Genomic DNA, 17,276 nt, shown 5'->3' on the forward strand with positions numbered 1-17,276 from the left:
ACAGAGAACATCAAGCACACAGAATAATTGTAATTCATCAATGATAAGAACAGCAAATGACTGCATTACCTTTATGGTTTCCACATTATGCCCTAAGATAACCTATTGATCATTAATTTTATAATGTTGACAGTGGTGATTAATGATATTAATGTGTGTTAAAACGGTACTGTTCCATTACACTAAAAATAGTCTTCTTTATTTCCAGAAATTGCCCTAATCATGTCCATGATTTTGGGTACATACTGTATTCTTGAATGAAAAATGTTAGTTTTTTTTCAGCTCACCAATGTGTAGTAAATCCCTCCTGCAGTGCAAGGGAAGATAGGCTGTATTGGCAGCAGAGCGGAATAAGTAGAGGTAGGTATCCAGCAGCAAATCTGGGGGCAAATAATTTAAAAACCATACATTTATTCACAAATTCATGAAAAAAAAAGGCAAAAAAGATGCCAGACTATGATTAAGATCAAGACCATTCGAAACGTGTAAGGCTGGTTTCACATTAGCGCTTTTTAAGCGCACGCACGGCCGGGGGTAGCTCCGCCCCCGAGCCGGCTCTCTGCCCGGCGTGCCCGCCCCTTGCTTGTAGCGCCGCCTCCTAGCGGACAGCGGCGCCTGCGATCGGCGCACCCTATCTTTAGCATAGGGTGCGCAGATCGTGCGCAGGCCGTGCGCTAGTTGCGCTTTGACCTGCGCTGCGCACTTTTGACGGTGCGCCGTGCGCGCCAAAATCGAACTTTTCGGATTTTGGCGCGCACGGCGCACCGTCAAAAGTGCGCAGCGCAGGTCAAAGCGCAACTAGCGCACAGCCTGCGCACGATCTGCGCACCCTATGCTAAAGATAGGGTGCGCCGATCGCAGGCGCCGCTGTCCGCTAGGAGGCGGCGCTACAAGCAAGGGGCGGGCACGCCGGGCAGAGAGCCGGCTCGGGGGCGGAGCTACCCCCGGCCGTGCGTGCGCTTAAAAAGCGCTAATGTGAAACCAGCCAAAGACAGATGGGGCATATTGCTCTCCTTTTTTGCCTTTTTTAATTAATTTGTGAGTACATTTATAAATTTACGGTTTTTAACCCCTTCCTTACCGATGACTGAATAGTACGTCATCGGTAAGGATCTCCTGCTTTGAGGTGGGCTCTGGCGGTGAGCCCACCTCAAAGTCGCAACATGTCAGCTGTTATAAACAGCTGACATGTGCCCGCAATTGGTGCGAGCAGAATCGCCATCCGCCCGTGCCTATTAACTAGTTAAATCCCGCTGTCAAAGCTGACAGTGGGCATTTAAATAGCACTTCCGGCCGCCGGGCCGGAAGTGAGCTCATCGCTGACCCCCGTCACGTGATCCGGGGTCGGCGTCGCCTTGCCCTTACAACCACAGGTCTCATAGAGACCTCTATAGTTGTTGCAGGCAGATCGCTGTGAGCACCGCCCGGTAGCCGACGCTCAAAGCACTGCAGTAAATCCGCTACATATGGGCGATCTGCTCATCGCCCATATGTAGCAGAGCCGATCGAGTTGTGCCAAAAGTTAAAAAAAATGTTTAAAAATAAAAAAAAATAAAAACCTAAAAGTTCAAATCACCCCCTTTTCACCCCATTCAAAATAAAACCATAAAAAAAATCACACATACGCATATTAGGTATTACCGCGTTCAGAATCGCCCGATCTATCAATAAAAAAAAAAGCATTAACCCGATCACTAAACGGCGTAGCGAAAAAAAATTCAAAGCGCCAGAATAACGTTTTTTTTGGTTGCCGCGACGTTGCATTAAAATGCAGTAACAGGCGATCAAATATCTCCAGCAGTTGCTTATTCCCAAGAGCTCATGCAGACATCCATGTATTTCGGTCCGATCTCGAACCCCAATGCACATACTGGTCACGTGTCTTCCAACCTTAATGTGGCCGCTTCATAGACATGTATAAAGTTGTTGTGCTCTGGTTGGGTCATCCACGGTCATGTGTAGTCCAAAGTATCGTGGTGAAAAATAGAAATTAATTTATTAGATTACATATAATCAGGTAAAAATAGCAAAAAAATCAACAATCCAGGTAACAGACTAAGGCTGGAGTCACACTAACCTGCGCAAAATACGCTCCGTATTTTACATGCGTAATACGGATGACAGACCCCTAAACAGTGCTCCGTATGTCATCCGTAATCAAGGTGTGGTCACGTATTTTGCGCATGTCAGCATCCGTATGTAATCCGTATGGCATCCGTATGGTGATATTTTCTCGCAGGCTTGCAAAATGGACATATAATGGAGCCCTATGACAGTTTTAATAAAGAAATGAAAGAATAGATATAGACACATAGAATGCATATATATAGATGTGTGTGTGTGTGTGTGTGTGTGTGTGTGTGTGTGTGTGTGTGTGTGTGTGTGTGTGTGTGTGTGTGTATATATATATATATATATATATACTAGCTGAAGAGCCCGGCGCTGCCCGGGCATAGTAACTAACTGTGGTTAGTTATAGAAAATTATAATTATCCTCCATCCCATAGTCCCGTGCCCATATACCCATCATACATATCCACGATCCCATAGGCCCGTGCCCATATACCCATCATACATATCCTCCATCCCAAAGTCGAGTGCCCATATACCCATCACACATCCTCCATCCCATAGTCCCATGCCCATATACCCATCATACATATTCTCCATCCCATAGTCCCATGCCCATATACCCATCATACATATTCTCCATCCCATAGTCCCATGCCCATATACCCATCATACATATTCGCCATCCCATAGTCGAGTGCCCATATACCCATCACACATCCTTCATCTCATAGTCCCGTGCCCATATACCCATCATACATATCCTCCATCCCATAGTCGAGTGCCCATATACCCATCATACATATCCGCCATCTCATAGTCCCGTGCCCATATACCCATCATACATATCTTCCATCCTATAGTCCAGTGCCCGTATACCCATCACACATCCTCCATCCCATAATCCCGTGCCCATATACATATCCACCATCCCATAGTCCCGTGCCCATATACCCGTCAAACATATCCTCTATTCCATAGTCCAGTGCCCATATACCCATCACACATCTTCCATACCATAGTCCCGTACCCATATACCCATCATACATATCCTCCATCCCATAGTCCCGTGACCATATACATATCCTCCATCCCATAGTCCCATGCCCATATACCCGTCATACACATCCTCCAACCCATAGTCAACCATTATGACATCATAATGAGAGGCGGCGGGGCTTGCAACCTTTGATGACATCAGGGTCGCCATGGCAACCATTGTGACATCATAATGAGGGGCGGGGCTTGGCGCGCACACACTGCTTCCCCGATATGCAAATAGGGGCATTGTGACATCATAATGAGGGGCGGGGTTTGACGCGCACACACTTTTTCCCCCAGTATGTAGATAGGGGCAACATTGTTTGGTGAATTGGAACGCGCGGGGTTAAAATTTCGCCTCACAACATAGCTTAGGACGCTCTCAGGGTCCAGACGTGGGACTGTGCCAAATTTTGTGGCTGTAGCTGCGACGGTGCGGATGCCTATCCCGGACATACATACACACACACACACACACACACACACACACACACACACACACTTTGAGCTTTATATAATATGTATATATATATATATATATATATATATATGTGTGTATTCTATGTGTCTATATCTATTCTTTCATTTCTTTATTAAACCTGTCAGTGTGAGTTTACTGTATAGCGCACTGAATTGCCGGCTTTGCTAAAAGACACCTGGTGCGTATTTCTCGCAAGTCACACGTGTGGTCCGTGTGTAATCCGTATTTTTTGCGCACCAATAGACTTGCATTGGCGTACTACGGGCGTAGTACGCTGACAATCGCAGCATGCTGCGAGTGGCACGGAGCGTAGGATACTGAGGAGAAATATACGCCTGGTGCGAGTGACCCCATAGAAAATCATTTGTCCGTGTCTAATGCGTGCTTTTTGCGCCTCTCACTCTCCCGTATTCCTCGCCAGTGTGACCCCGGCCTAAAAGTTATTAAAAACAAGGATGCGCACCCAGAACAAAGGGAACTAAATGTTAAAGTGCCACATTGTCAAAATCAATAGATACATATATTGATATAAATAATGCACACAAGAGGTATAAAAAAAGAAGTGAACCAAGAAAGTGTAAACCACAAAATGTAACAAGAAAGTGTATATAAATAGATAAAGTGCCAGTGCAGCATAACACCAGTAGGTTTCACCATAAATCCATGATGGTTTAAAATGTATGAATCATCTTTGAAATATCTGGGCACAAATAACAATTTTAGGTAGGTGTACTGAGAAGGAAACTAGAGACCATATGAAAAAATAAGAAGTCAATCCAAAGTGGAGTGTAACTTACAGTGGTGATGCAGATCTCAGACTCCTGGATGTCGTCCTCCCCAACGCACGTTTCGGCATGCTGCCTTCGTCCATTTCCAGTCATTGGCACAGGTGTAACAGTCACCACTCACTATGCAGCGAGCGTGTTATAATCACCCAACTCCTATACTGACAGTTGCTCTGCAGCAGTCAATATTTGGGGATTGATAACAGAACAACCGCTGATCCAATGACTAGAAGCAAGTCACTGCAGGGAGAATATAAATAAATGTTCTCCCTTATCTGCTTCTACAGTAGAGTTGAGCTAATTTGTTTGGGTCCCTGCTTATTCGACAAGCTATAGCGCTTACCAAATAAGCTACAGGATACATGGAGCGCGCCAGCTGATCGGCACCACAGCTGCATGTGTCTTTTCTGTGTGACAGTGAAAAATGAGGATGAATGAACTCATGGAGATCAACATCCAACACCTCGGAGACACCATCACATGTTTCTCAACGCAGTGATTCTAGAGCAATGCCCCCATCCCTTATGGGAAATATGCAAAAACATGCAAAACACAAGCCGCGGAGACACCATCACATGTTTCTCAACGCAAGCATGACTAGCCAGGTCTTTCCCCGGGAAGGAACAACCACGGGGAAGGGCAGTCTCCAATGAAGGAAACCACCTATGCCAAAACATGGTATCCATCCACAGACAGAAACATGCGTTGAGAAACATGTGATGGTGTCTCCGCAGTGTTGGATGTTGATCTCCATGAGTTCATTCATCCTCATTTTTCACAGTCTTTTACTAGGCATTGCCCCTACTAGCCAGTTTCCTACTCCACACTGATGAGGGGCAATACCCCGAAACAGCTGTCTGTGGATGGATACCATGTTTTGGCATAGGTGGTTTCCTTCATTGGAGACTGCCCTTCCCGTGGTTGTTCCTTCCCGGGGAAAGACCTGGCTAGTCATGCTTGCGTTGAGAAACATGTGATGGTGTCTCCGCGGCTTGTGTTTTGCATATTTTCTGTGTGACAGTCATGACATATGCATGGAGAGCCTGTGTGTTGGGCTCTCCATGCATGTGCTGTGACTGTGACACAGCCGCAACACATGCAGCTGCGGCGCCAATCAGCTGAACCAATCAGATGGGATAATGTTATTAACCTGCAGATATATGGTTATTCTGCAAGGGAAATCTTGGTTACAACTGGTAAAGACGTTACATTTGTCGACTTTGTGTGTGAGGGGATTCAATTCATCTTGAGACATTAATTCTTTTAAATTTCAGGACACATGGTACCTGCAGCAGGTTGGGACTGCAATGGGGACTCCGGTGGCGTGCACTTTCGCCAATCTTTTTTTGGCTGTATTTGAAATTAGGCATGTCTATTCACATTCTAATGTCTATTTGAAACACATTAAAATGTATTTTAGATATGTTGACGATATTTTCATTGTATGGGATGGCCCTTCAAACACATATGATGGTTTTGTATTGTACCTCAACAATTTAGGTGATATGAACATGTCATTCACCTCCAAATTTGGGGGCAATTCAAATGAATTTTTGGATATTTTTCTAGAGATTAGAAAGGGCTCTCTTTACGTCAGTTTATCGTAAGCCATTGTCCACTAATGCTATGCTCCATTATGATAGTTATCACCCTTCCTATATGAAAAATTCCCTACCATATGGTCAGTTCCTTAGATTAAAGCGTATAAATAATACCAAAAAGGGTTTTGTTGAGCAATCTCGAGATTTATGCAATAGGTTTTTGGAGAGGGGATACCCTGATAGTTTGCTGGAAAAGACACCGACTAGGTTAAATCAATATTTTCCTGGTGAGGTGAATAAAAGGGTTAATTGCAAGAAAGATGAGAAAAGGTTTGTTTTTTCTTTTGATTTTGGTCCAATGGATGGCGCTGTGAGGCCTGCAATTCGCAAGAATTGGCATATCTTAAGCCATGATGCCGATTTATCAGAGGTAGTTGAGAGAGGACCTTTATTTGCATGTGGGAAAAGTGTCAGTTTAAAGGATATTCTTGTGCATAATCGTATGGAAAATCCACGCAGTAATTGGCTTAATTCGATGTCCCCAAAAGGTAATCACAGATCTGGGCATTGTCCATTTTGTTATCATATTATCGAGCGTTGTTTGCATATAGGTGCAGTAACGCACTGTGTTTCTGATTTTATATCCTGTAAGTCTACTCACATTGTATATGCCATATTTTGTCCTTGCAAGTTTTTTTTACATGGGGAACACTATACGTCCTCTCTATGTTAGATTTAGGGAGCATTATAATTCCATTCTAACAGGGGGTCCCTAGATTAATTAATCACACGAGAGAGGAACATGGTGGAAATCCAAGTGCGTTGTCTTTTGCTGGCATTGAAAGGGTTTTTTTACCTCCTCAGGGAGGTGATTTGAATAGAAACCTATTAAAATGGGAGGCCAGGTGGATTATACAAACTCATGCATTGGAACGTATGGGACTTAATGAGAGGATTGATATGTCTGTTTTTTTAAGAAACATGCTTCATTGTGTTTTTTTTGTTTATTTGCTCATATTTTTTATTTAAAATATTATGTGTATGTTTCAATTTTTTGGTTTTCACATGTGTATTGTTTTTTGCATAATTTTGTTGAGTGCTTACCAGGTGAGCCGCACTGGTGGGAGGTGTTTTTGCTCCTGTTTGTGGGTATTTCTTCTTCCGTCGGTTTCAGCTCACCATGTGACCCATGGAAGCGCCTTCTCTCCTTTTCAGCACCCGTTCTTCCGTTGACATGTCTTTACATTAAAGCCTTGACCACGTTACCCGGTGAGTGCCATTCTTTCTAGCATTATGATAGTACCAGGCCACTGAACTGAAAATACGGCACCCTGGAGAAAGCTACCTTTATTACTCACTCGAGCCGCTGGCTTTCAGTCATGCAAGTGTGGCAGTTTGGCAACACTTCTTGCTCCCTCTACTCTAAGCGCCACTTGTAAACATTGGCCAGCACTTTGACAGCCGGCTCTACACTGATGCAGTGTTAAGTGAGCTTTCATTCAAAATGCCAACACGTGCCTACAGCCACCGCTCACAGTATAGTGAACGATGACTGAAAGAATAAAGTTAATTTTCTCCCAGGTGCTGCACTTTTTGGTTGCGTGCACACGTTGTGGAAGGTGCTGCGGATTTGTCCGCGCGGATTTGAAAAAATCTGTAGGTAAATCCGCAGGTCAAAAGACCTGCGATTACCTGTGGATTAGCCTGCGGTTTTCCCCTGCGGTTTGACACCTCTACAATGGAGCAGGTGTAAAACCGCTGCGGATTCCGCACAAAGAATTGACCTGCTGCGGATTTGAACCCACAGCAAATCCGCATGTGCACTCCGTTTTTTGAGTTCCATTGAATACAATGGTACTGTACAACGCAGCTAAATCTGCTGCGGATCCGCAAGGCCAAAAACGCTGCGGATCCGCAGCAGAATCCACAATGTGTGCACACAGCCTTAGTTGCAGTCGGGCACCTTCATAACGCTAATTACCTGCAGATTACTCCTATACTTGCAGGTTAATAGCGGTTTCTGGCTACTTTTATTCTAGTGTTTATGGAGGATCTTTAGTACATTCAAACACTCATGTAGCATTAATGACCAACAAAATATCCAAAAGACATATAAACATGGTTTTAGGGGTTTTATCATCATATAAAGAACAATAATCGGTGGGTTCTACTAACATATACAACCAAAGTCAGAGTACAAAGTACCCAGAAAAACAACACTCAAGAGCATATCACCAGGTAAGAGAATAAAATGTATTTTTTTTGTAGTGACCCGGTCCAGAATGGGTATATCCATTTAAGTAACCCTGGACCGTGAGTAGCTTTTGTACATCTCAACTCACCCCTAAGTTATCCTTTTACTGTTATATGGTTTAAATGAATCCATTACTCACTAATCTCATATATTCATGATTTATATATTCTCACAATGTGACGTCTGACACAATAATTGAGAGTTATCCTATTGGTCGGTGACCCTGTCACCAAGGTTCAATGGAAGGAGCTACCTCCAGTCTCTGTGGAGACAAGACAGGGTTCTGGAAAGTTCCCTGAAGAGTCTGGTTCAAGATGTGACCCAGAGCAGACTTCATGTGAGGGGTCTCCTGACCCCCTTCCAGGCTCCAAGCCTGGAGGTTCACCCTTCTCTTCATCTCAAGACTTACAGCCAGGCCTAATGCCTTGGATCTTCCCCTGACTTCTACAGCCAAGATGGCTGAAGACTTTTTTAACTTTTTTTTTTAACCCTGGATCCCTACTGTCCGGTTTAAAGCGTATTTCTACAGCATTAGGTCGCACTAAATGTGTACAGAAGAACCTATTGCTCTGCGTGTTGAGGAAATTGAGGGTCTCCCGCCTCACCGCAAATTATCCGTTATTTACTTCAAGTATATTTCTGCACTTACCGTGACCAGCTGAGAAAATGAATACAGGATTTCAGGTCTGTAAATATTGCCATATATTCCCTCTTCTGCTTTTATGCCACCCAGAGACTTTGAACTTCTTATAATTACCTGCAAGTACTGCTCCTGACTAATCCAGGTTCTTAAAACTCCAGAACCTCAATTCTGTGTCAGGATCCAATCCTGAACTGTATTGGCCATGGATTCCCCACGTGAACTGTTACCAAACTCCATGTTATTTCTCCCCGTTCTGCTGAAGTAAAGCAGCTGTTATCCCCGAGACCTGTTGTCTGTGGATATTCGGTCAACTGTGGACACTGCGTTGGGGGTGGATAACAGTGATCGGAATAGCCCCGTACCAGGGCTATTGCATTTTTATTAAGGATTAAATATAATAAAGACATGAACCAGAGAGTAAATAGAACATGTAAAAGGACTCAAAAGAGATAAAATCAAGTAGCTAAAGGTGGGTGGGGGTTTTCACAAAAAAGTAAAGGGTAGCAAGGTAGTCTATATCAGGCAAGGCAAGAAATACTAATGAACTTTCATAGTTCACGTAAGAATTTGCATGGAAGGCATGATACCATAAATCATAGTACAGATTATTAGGACAGTTAAAGTTGGAAGACAAGAAAAAAAAACCCTTAATCAGTCCATATCTAATATAAAGGTAGTATAGAGCTTACCCATATTGAGGTGAAGGGACCCCACATCCAGTGCCCCGACGCGCATTTTGCGGTTATGCTTTCTCAAGAGGAGTGTGAAAACCCTCTCCCACTTTTATCTACTTGATTGTATCCCCTTTTGAATCCTCATACATGTTCCACTTACTCTCTGGTTCATGTGTTTTTTATATTTAATCATTAATTTAAAAAAAAATTACATTTTATACTCTTTTGAGTGGTGTTTCATTTGGCATAAATGTCAGCATAATTTTAGTGAATAACAATGAGATGATGTTTCTCTTCTCCGATCATATTCCTGGCTAGAGTAAAAGTAAAGTAAGAGCGAATATTGAACTATGTTGTGGGTTATCCATGTCTGTTAATAAAAAAAAAAAAAAAAAAAAAAAAAGTTGTTTTTGGGTCTTTCTGATCTGAGGGTGGAGTACAGGCTAATGTGAACATGCTAGCCTGCAGACGACCTCCAGTATATCAATGATCTCTTATATTCATTTTAATAGTTTGACACATTTTAGTTACGTATGAGAAAATCAAGTTTAGTTAATAATTGTGCACTTCTGAAAGTAAGCATGTAGTGATGTATGTAGCATTGTGTAAAAACTGCTAAGCTGTGCATTGGGAATGGAAATGTTTGCCTAATGATGTATATACTCTATTGACAAATAGCCACAAACATTTTTTTCAGTGCTGATGTGCAGAAATGGATTTTAACCTCTCCATGAACTTTTACCTTGACAAAAAACTTAATATAACATGGCTGAACTTTAAGTGAACTTTCCTGTGAACTTTTTAAAAGTTCTCTTGAGCGGACGGTGAAAACTTAGATCGCTTACATATTTCAGACTCCAGTGCTTTGACACGTACAGCAGAAGCAGATTGGAAGTAATGTCTTCTTATTTGCTGTTCATTATTTTTCTTAATTGCAGTTATCTGTACTGTACATTCTTCCTCTGGATACTGTATGAACTGAAATTGAACTTTTCAGGCAATGTTTGTCATCTGTTTTATTTACCCTAAATTTCCACAAAAGATAGTCTTCTGCTATGCAGCACTAGGTTCCGTGTAGGAAGGGAGACCGAGTTCTGCAAATAAGCCTCAGGGTTTCTTCTGATGCTCGGTCTTCTGTCCATGACAGAAGCGCAAGACAACAACTGCCTGAATTAAACAGCAGTTTACGATGAACACAACGCATCCCTGGCAGCTATCGGATTTATAATCCACATTTGCCTTTTTTTTTTTTTTTTTTTCTTGCCATTTTAGATGCCAGGTGAACCATGCCCTTAGGGCAGGGTTCCCCAACTCCAGTCCTCAGGGCCCACCAACAGATCATGTTTTCAGGATTTCCTTTGTATTGCACTAGTGAGGCAATTATCACCTGAGCAACACTAAGGAAATCCTGAAAACATGACCTGTTGGTGGGCCTTGAGGACGAGTTGGGGAACCCTGCTGTAGGCTATCCTTCAAGTTCCTACATGTATGTGATTCATTGTGCTAACTTTCTACATACCTTGCATCATTATTTTTTTTATTTTTTTAACTTTGTGGTTCAAGAGGTTTAGTGAATACCAATAGCCATGCACAATTAAAAAAATTAATAGTTTTCAGTGTAGAAATTGGTGCACAGATCATAATGTGTAGGGAATGTCCACAGTTCAAATCCATATAGACCAGGATGCCTAAACTGACAGGACCTGAGGTAAAGGGGATCCAGTGTCTTGATACCCAGATGTTCAACTTTAAAGAAAAGATAAACCCGGTACAGGGTAGCCAGACAAAAGAAATGGGTGTAGTTTGTGTTACCCATATCATCTAAAACCAGCAATTCTTACATTAGCATAATATAATTTATGAATTCTAACCACTGGGTTCTGAAGGGCAGTGTGGAGATCTTTAGTGTCTAAATTTCATCTTGTCACTTTTTTTTTTTTTTTTTTAAATGTAAAGATTTATACAACAGCAATATATAATTAGCATTATATGAATCAAACAAAACAGCCCCAAAAAAAGGAAACGACAAAGAGCAGACCTGGACAAGGGAAGGGTAAGACTAGAAGGGATCATGTAGAGGATCTGACTTATGATGGTGGACACTAAAGAGCATGCCGCATGTGGATTAAAATTAGAGGAGAATCACCCCTGGATGGACCTATAAAGGGGGAAGGTCAGAAAGGTGTCCCAATGGAACTATTTCTTAGCAACTTTATTACTTTCTTCTTTAACGTGGGTAATTGGGTCATAGCAATTTCCAAGAGCCACTCTTCCAGAGATGGGGCACCTGATGACTTCCAATGACCTGGAATAATCGTTTTAGCAGCTTGGAGTTAATGCCTCCAGCGAAATTTCCCCCCCCCCTGGACTTTACATAGGGAACATAAACAATAAAGTGGCAGTACTCCCCCCCCCCCCCCCCCCAAGCCTTGTCAGCTTTATATACTTGTTATCAGTTTCATGCTTCCTGAAGCACAAACAGCGTGAATCCGATACTGGATTTGTGATTACAGCTTTGTATGTTTTACTCTCAAAGGCTTCAGCATTTTAGAGTAAATGTACTTTGAAAATCCGGCAGGGAACCAGTCAAGAGCTAGTCCCAAACTTGAAATAGTGAACATCGGATACTTTCAATTTGATATCAGGCTAAAAAGAGAGCTGTTAACTCCCACAAGAGCGGAGGGAGATCGGTACAGTGCCAGAACATGAGATATCATGTAGTAGACTGAGACCTCTTTTTCAAAATGGCTCACATAAAATTCATACAGGGTGGGCCATTTATATGGATATACCTAAATAAAATGGGAATGGTTGGTGATATCAATTTCCTGTTTGTGGCACATTAGTATATGTGAGGGGGGAAATTTTTCAAGATTGGTGGTGACCATGGCGGCCATTTATTTCGTAAGAAGGTGAAATGGAAGATAAGTCGTCTGAAATTTTCATTGGACTTTTCAGGCCATTGGCATTGAAGGAGCCAATCTGAGCTTTGCCATGGTATTTTGAGAGCAAACTGAGAATAAAGAAAGACCAGGACATATGGCAACTAGAAGACATAACACGAAATAACATAGATATATTTGGGGTACACCAGACAAAATGTAACCTATCCAGTCTGTAAAACATGGCTGTATCTCATGTGGAAGACTAAACGGTGACAACCTTCCTACCGAGCCCACTTTTTTGAGTTGTTAAAGCTGTTGAGTAGCAAAATCCTATTAGGAATACCACCAATGTAAAGGGAATTGAATAGGAAGAAAGCAGAGAGGGGGGTTATGGCTATCTAATTAGTTTGTGTGTCCTGGGATACAAGAATCTTAGGGTTAGACTCTTAGAGCAGTCCAATAATTAAAAATTTACTAAAAGGAAAACCATCCCTGAAGAGAGAGTTCTGCCTCTTCCTTTAAGATGTGTAGCAATCTGCTGGGTGAAGCGGAAGTGAATTTGTTACTTGTTGAATGCTTGGACCGTGGGCACCAGACTGGATGTGTCTTGGTGCTGAACAGAGGCCAGAACCCCCCTCTTTGAGAAGAGTGTTCACAGACCGTGTGCAGAGAACCGCAAGTATCAGGAGTTGCTATGGACAATTGTTATGTGACCGAGCTGGAGCTAGCTCAGCCATGTATGAGTAGCCAGGGTCTGTTTTGTTTTTACTTAGCATCTGAACAAGGTTAGGGATTTATGTTTGATTTAGTTTTATGCTCTGCAATCTGTGGAAATGAATAAAATCTGCATGTGTTTGGACCAAAATTGCATTGTTTGTGTGAACGCTACCCAGGTTTGGACTGGCCCACAGGAGAATCCTCCGGTGTGCCCCTGTGCAAGAGTGAGTCACCAACCTCTTATTAGAGCAGAATTTGGCACTATATACTTGAATCATTATGTACAGACAAAGGCAGCATCTTATTTAATTAACAATCTACGTAATTCATTTTTATATAAATTTGTGATTGAGGATAATGTCACATTTTCCTGTAGCGGAGAATTGGGCCCCTGGCATTGGTTACTGGTGGGCCCTTAGCATCACTACCGTTCTGTGGTGCCATCTAAGGCCTAATGCCTACCAGAGACAGTGAATCCCTATGCATGGTGGGCATTAAAGTTGATGTATTAGCATTTTTTTTCGTTTGAACTCGTGGAAGCATAGGAGGTTAAGGTATGCAACGACTGACTATCTGTTAGGGACACCTGAGGGAGTTTGAAATAGTCCATGAAAGATGGAATATCTTTAAATCGTTGAAGGTTGATTACCTGCCATCTTTTCTTCCTATGTGTTTGGTAGGAGTCCCTAAGGCTCTGCATAGCTGTTCTTTGCAGCATTCCAGGTCTGGTACTATAGTCGGTTCAGTCATTAAAATGAATCTGTCACCACATTTGACCTATCTAAACTATTAATACACTGTGTGCAGAATTATTAGGCAAATGAGTATTTTGATCATCATCCTTTTTATACATGTTGTCCTACTCCAAGCTGTATAGGCTTGAAAGCCAACTGCCAATTATGTAAATCAGGTGATTTGCATCTCTAATGAGGAGGGGTGTGGTCTAATGACATCAAAACCCTATATAAGGTGTGCTTAATTATTAGGCAACTTCATTTCCTTTGGCAAAATGGGTCAGAAGAGAGATTTGATGAACTATAAAAAGTCAAAAATTGTGAGATGTCTTGCAGAGGGTGCAGCAGTCTTGAAACTGCCAAACTTTTGAAGCGTGATCACCGAACAATCAAGCGTTTCATGGCAAATATCCAACAGGGTCGCAAGAAGCGTGTTGATAAAAAAAGGCGCAAAATAACTGCCCATTGAGGAAAATCAAGCGTGAAGCTGCCAAGATGCCATTTGCCACCAGTTTTGCCATATTTCAGAGCTTCAATGTTACTGGAGTATCAAAAATGTCAAGGTGTGCCATACTCGGGGACATGGCCAAGGTAAGGAAGGCTGAAAAACGACCACCTTTCAACAAGAAACATAAGATAAAATGTCAAGACTGGGCCAAGAAATATCTCAAGACTGATTTTTCTAAGGATTTATGGACTGATGAAATGAGAGCGACTCTTGATTGGCCAGATGGATGGGCCCGAGGCTGGATCAGTAAAGGTCTGAGAGCTTCACTCCGACTCAGACGCCAGCAAGGTGGAGGAGGAGTACTAGTATGGGCTGGTATCATCAAAGATGAACTTGTGGGACCTTTTCGGGTTGAAGATGGAGTGAAGCTCAACTCCCAGTCCTACTGCCAGTTTCTGGAAGACACCTTCAAGCAGTGGTACAGGAAGAAGTCGGTATAATTCAAGAAAAACATGATTTTCATGCAGGACAATGCTCCATCACATGCATCCAAATACTCCACAGCGTGGCTGCCCAGTAAAGGTCTAAAAGAAGAAAAAATAATGACATGGCCCCCTTGTTCACCTGATCTGAACCCCGTAGAGAACCTGTGGTCCCTCATAAAATGTGAGATCTACAGGGAGTGAAAACAGTACACCTCTTCGAACAGTGTCTGGGGGGCTTTGGTGGCTGCGGCACGCAATTTTGATCGTAAACATATCAAGCAACTGACAGAATCTATGGATGGAAGGCTTTTGAGTGTCATCGTAAAAAAAGGTGGCTATATTGGTCACTGATTTTTGATTTGTTTTTGAATGTCAGAAATGTTTATTTCTACATTTTGTGTTATATTGGTTTACCTGGTGAAAATAAACACGTGAGATGGGTATATATTTGGTTTTTATTAAGTTGCCTAATAATTCTGCACAGTAATAGCCACCTGAAAAAAAACAGATATCCTCCTAAGTTAGCAAAATCTAAAAAAAACACACTCCAACTTCCAAAAATATTAAGCTTTGATTTCTGAGTCTTTTGGGTTGATTGAGAACATAGTTGTTATTCAATAATAAAAAGAATCCTCTCAAATACAACTTGCCTAATAATTCTGCACACGGTGTATGGGCATGCAGGTTATGGATTGCTGAAGAGCCCTACATGTGTGTCTCACATCAGATGCCTTGTTAAGAAATCATCTTTTATCACTTTTTGTAAATGACGTCTTTCAGGGAGGATGTTGCTTGGAAGATAACTCTGCCTCCAGAGCTTATTTTACATGAAGCTGCGGCTGCATGATTCATGGCTGTTAGACAATATACTCGGATATTGTAATTGTTCTTGCCAGCTCTGTGACTATTGCAGGGAAGCAATACAACCTATCATAAATGGTTGCTTACTTAAATGCTAGGAAGCTCAAGAGAAAGGAACCATAATGGGCAGTTTGGAGAATTTCTTTTTAGATGATATTGAAAATATATATATCAGTTATATCAGAATATCAGTTCAGTGATTTTAAAACTTTTTTTTTGATTGATTAAACTTTCATATTTTTTTTTTTTCAGGCTTAGGCGTTTAATGAATAACAAATGTTATGAAAAATTTTGCAGTTGTGTGAAAATTTACACATTTTTCTTTCAGTAAAATTGGAGATAAGGGCTTAAAACAGTAACACAATTCTTGACATGTAAATTAAATAACTAAACCTAAGTATACGTTGATCCAGCTCACTTTTAGCCTTTTTCCTTTTGCAGATGCTGAAGCGGTCACTGTCCAAGGTGCCAGAGGAGAGCAACCTTCCTCATTTTATAAGGTATGTTGTTTTTTTATTTTTCCTTGGTATGGATGAGCCTCATTGGCTTTAGTTTGAGTTAATCTGTTTGCACAATGTAGATACATCTTAAGTTCCATAGAGAGGTGCTTAGTCAGTGAGCCATGGACATGTGGATTGTTTTTATGATGTGCATACATTTTTGTTTGCTTCTTTAAATTCGCATTCTCTGTGTGCTTCTGTAAATGAGCATACATATACATATTTCTGCAGAGAGACATGATGTTGCCCTGAGAATTGAGTTGCAAAATTAGAAGTTTAAGGGGAATCGGTCACCCCCTGGGACGCTTTTACGCTATTACTATGGGCATACAGCTGTTAGAATTGCTAAAATAGTTCTATCTGTATGTTCCTGAGAAATAGACTTTTAATCTTTTATGCTAATTAGTTCTTCCAGGCTTCGGGGTGTCCGACGCATGGAAGAACTAAAATTCTGCCTCTGGTGTTAATTTGCTGACCACCCCTCTCCCATGCACATCACAGTGCCATGTGACGTGCAGTTGTGGCGCTGAAATCCTGCTCTTGCGCCCTGCAATCATGCGATTATGCTTACCTTTTCCACCCTGCTATGGACATTGTCTTCATTGTTCTTCTGCACAGGCGTCAGCAAGTCACTGCTACTAAAGTAGCAGCGACTGGCCGGCACCTGTGTACAGTGTCGGACTGGGGTGCCAAGGGCCCACCAGTAACATTGATTTTGGGGGCCCCCTTTTCACCTGCATACAAATATTACATGACGCCCTTCTGCCCTGCGGGTGATTTCTCTGTGGGATCCTTGGAGACCAGTCTGAATTCCTGCTCCTCTAAAGCTAAGTTTGCTGCTCGGCCTTTTGCATTAGTGCTTTGACTTTGTTTTGCTTTGTTTTTCTGGATTTCTGCCTTTCCCTGCTGGGGTGTGCTGAATTCCTTTAGCTCTGTCTTCTGAAAATACCTGAGTGCTGATTTAGTTTGGAAAGCCTAGCTGCTTCAGGGCCTTTTTCATATCAGCTTGTTGGCTTATGTCTTTGATAGGGTTTCGGCAGATTGCAGACAGCAGCCTTCCTGTCCTTTCCTATCTAGGTAGTTTTGGGCCCCGTCTTTGCTCAGTCAATCTTTCTGTCTGTGTTAGTGTTTTCATCTTGCTTCACCGTCATTATATG

General features: G+C 42.1%; 1 protein-coding gene across 3 annotated transcripts in view; it reads left to right on the forward strand.

Moving 5' to 3' along the window:
* LOC141090646 (uncharacterized) overlaps nt 1–17,276 on the forward strand; it is a 149,856-nt gene that overhangs the window by 76,358 nt on the left and 56,222 nt on the right. For all 3 annotated transcript variants that reach the window (XR_012232418.1, XM_073576400.1, XM_073576401.1), the window contains one exon: nt 16,061–16,119. Coding sequence is in view for 2 of the 3 variants with exons in the window: in XM_073576400.1 (XP_073432501.1) it covers nt 16,061–16,119 (59 nt within the window). In the remaining variant the exon portion in view is untranslated. The remainder of the gene's footprint in view (nt 1–16,060; nt 16,120–17,276) is intronic.

This window comes from Dendrobates tinctorius, unplaced genomic scaffold (genome assembly GCF_039654945.1).
Source record: "Dendrobates tinctorius isolate UK_male_01 unplaced genomic scaffold, ASM3965494v1 ptg000008l, whole genome shotgun sequence".
Classification (NCBI taxonomy): domain Eukaryota; kingdom Metazoa; phylum Chordata; class Amphibia; order Anura; family Dendrobatidae; genus Dendrobates; species Dendrobates tinctorius.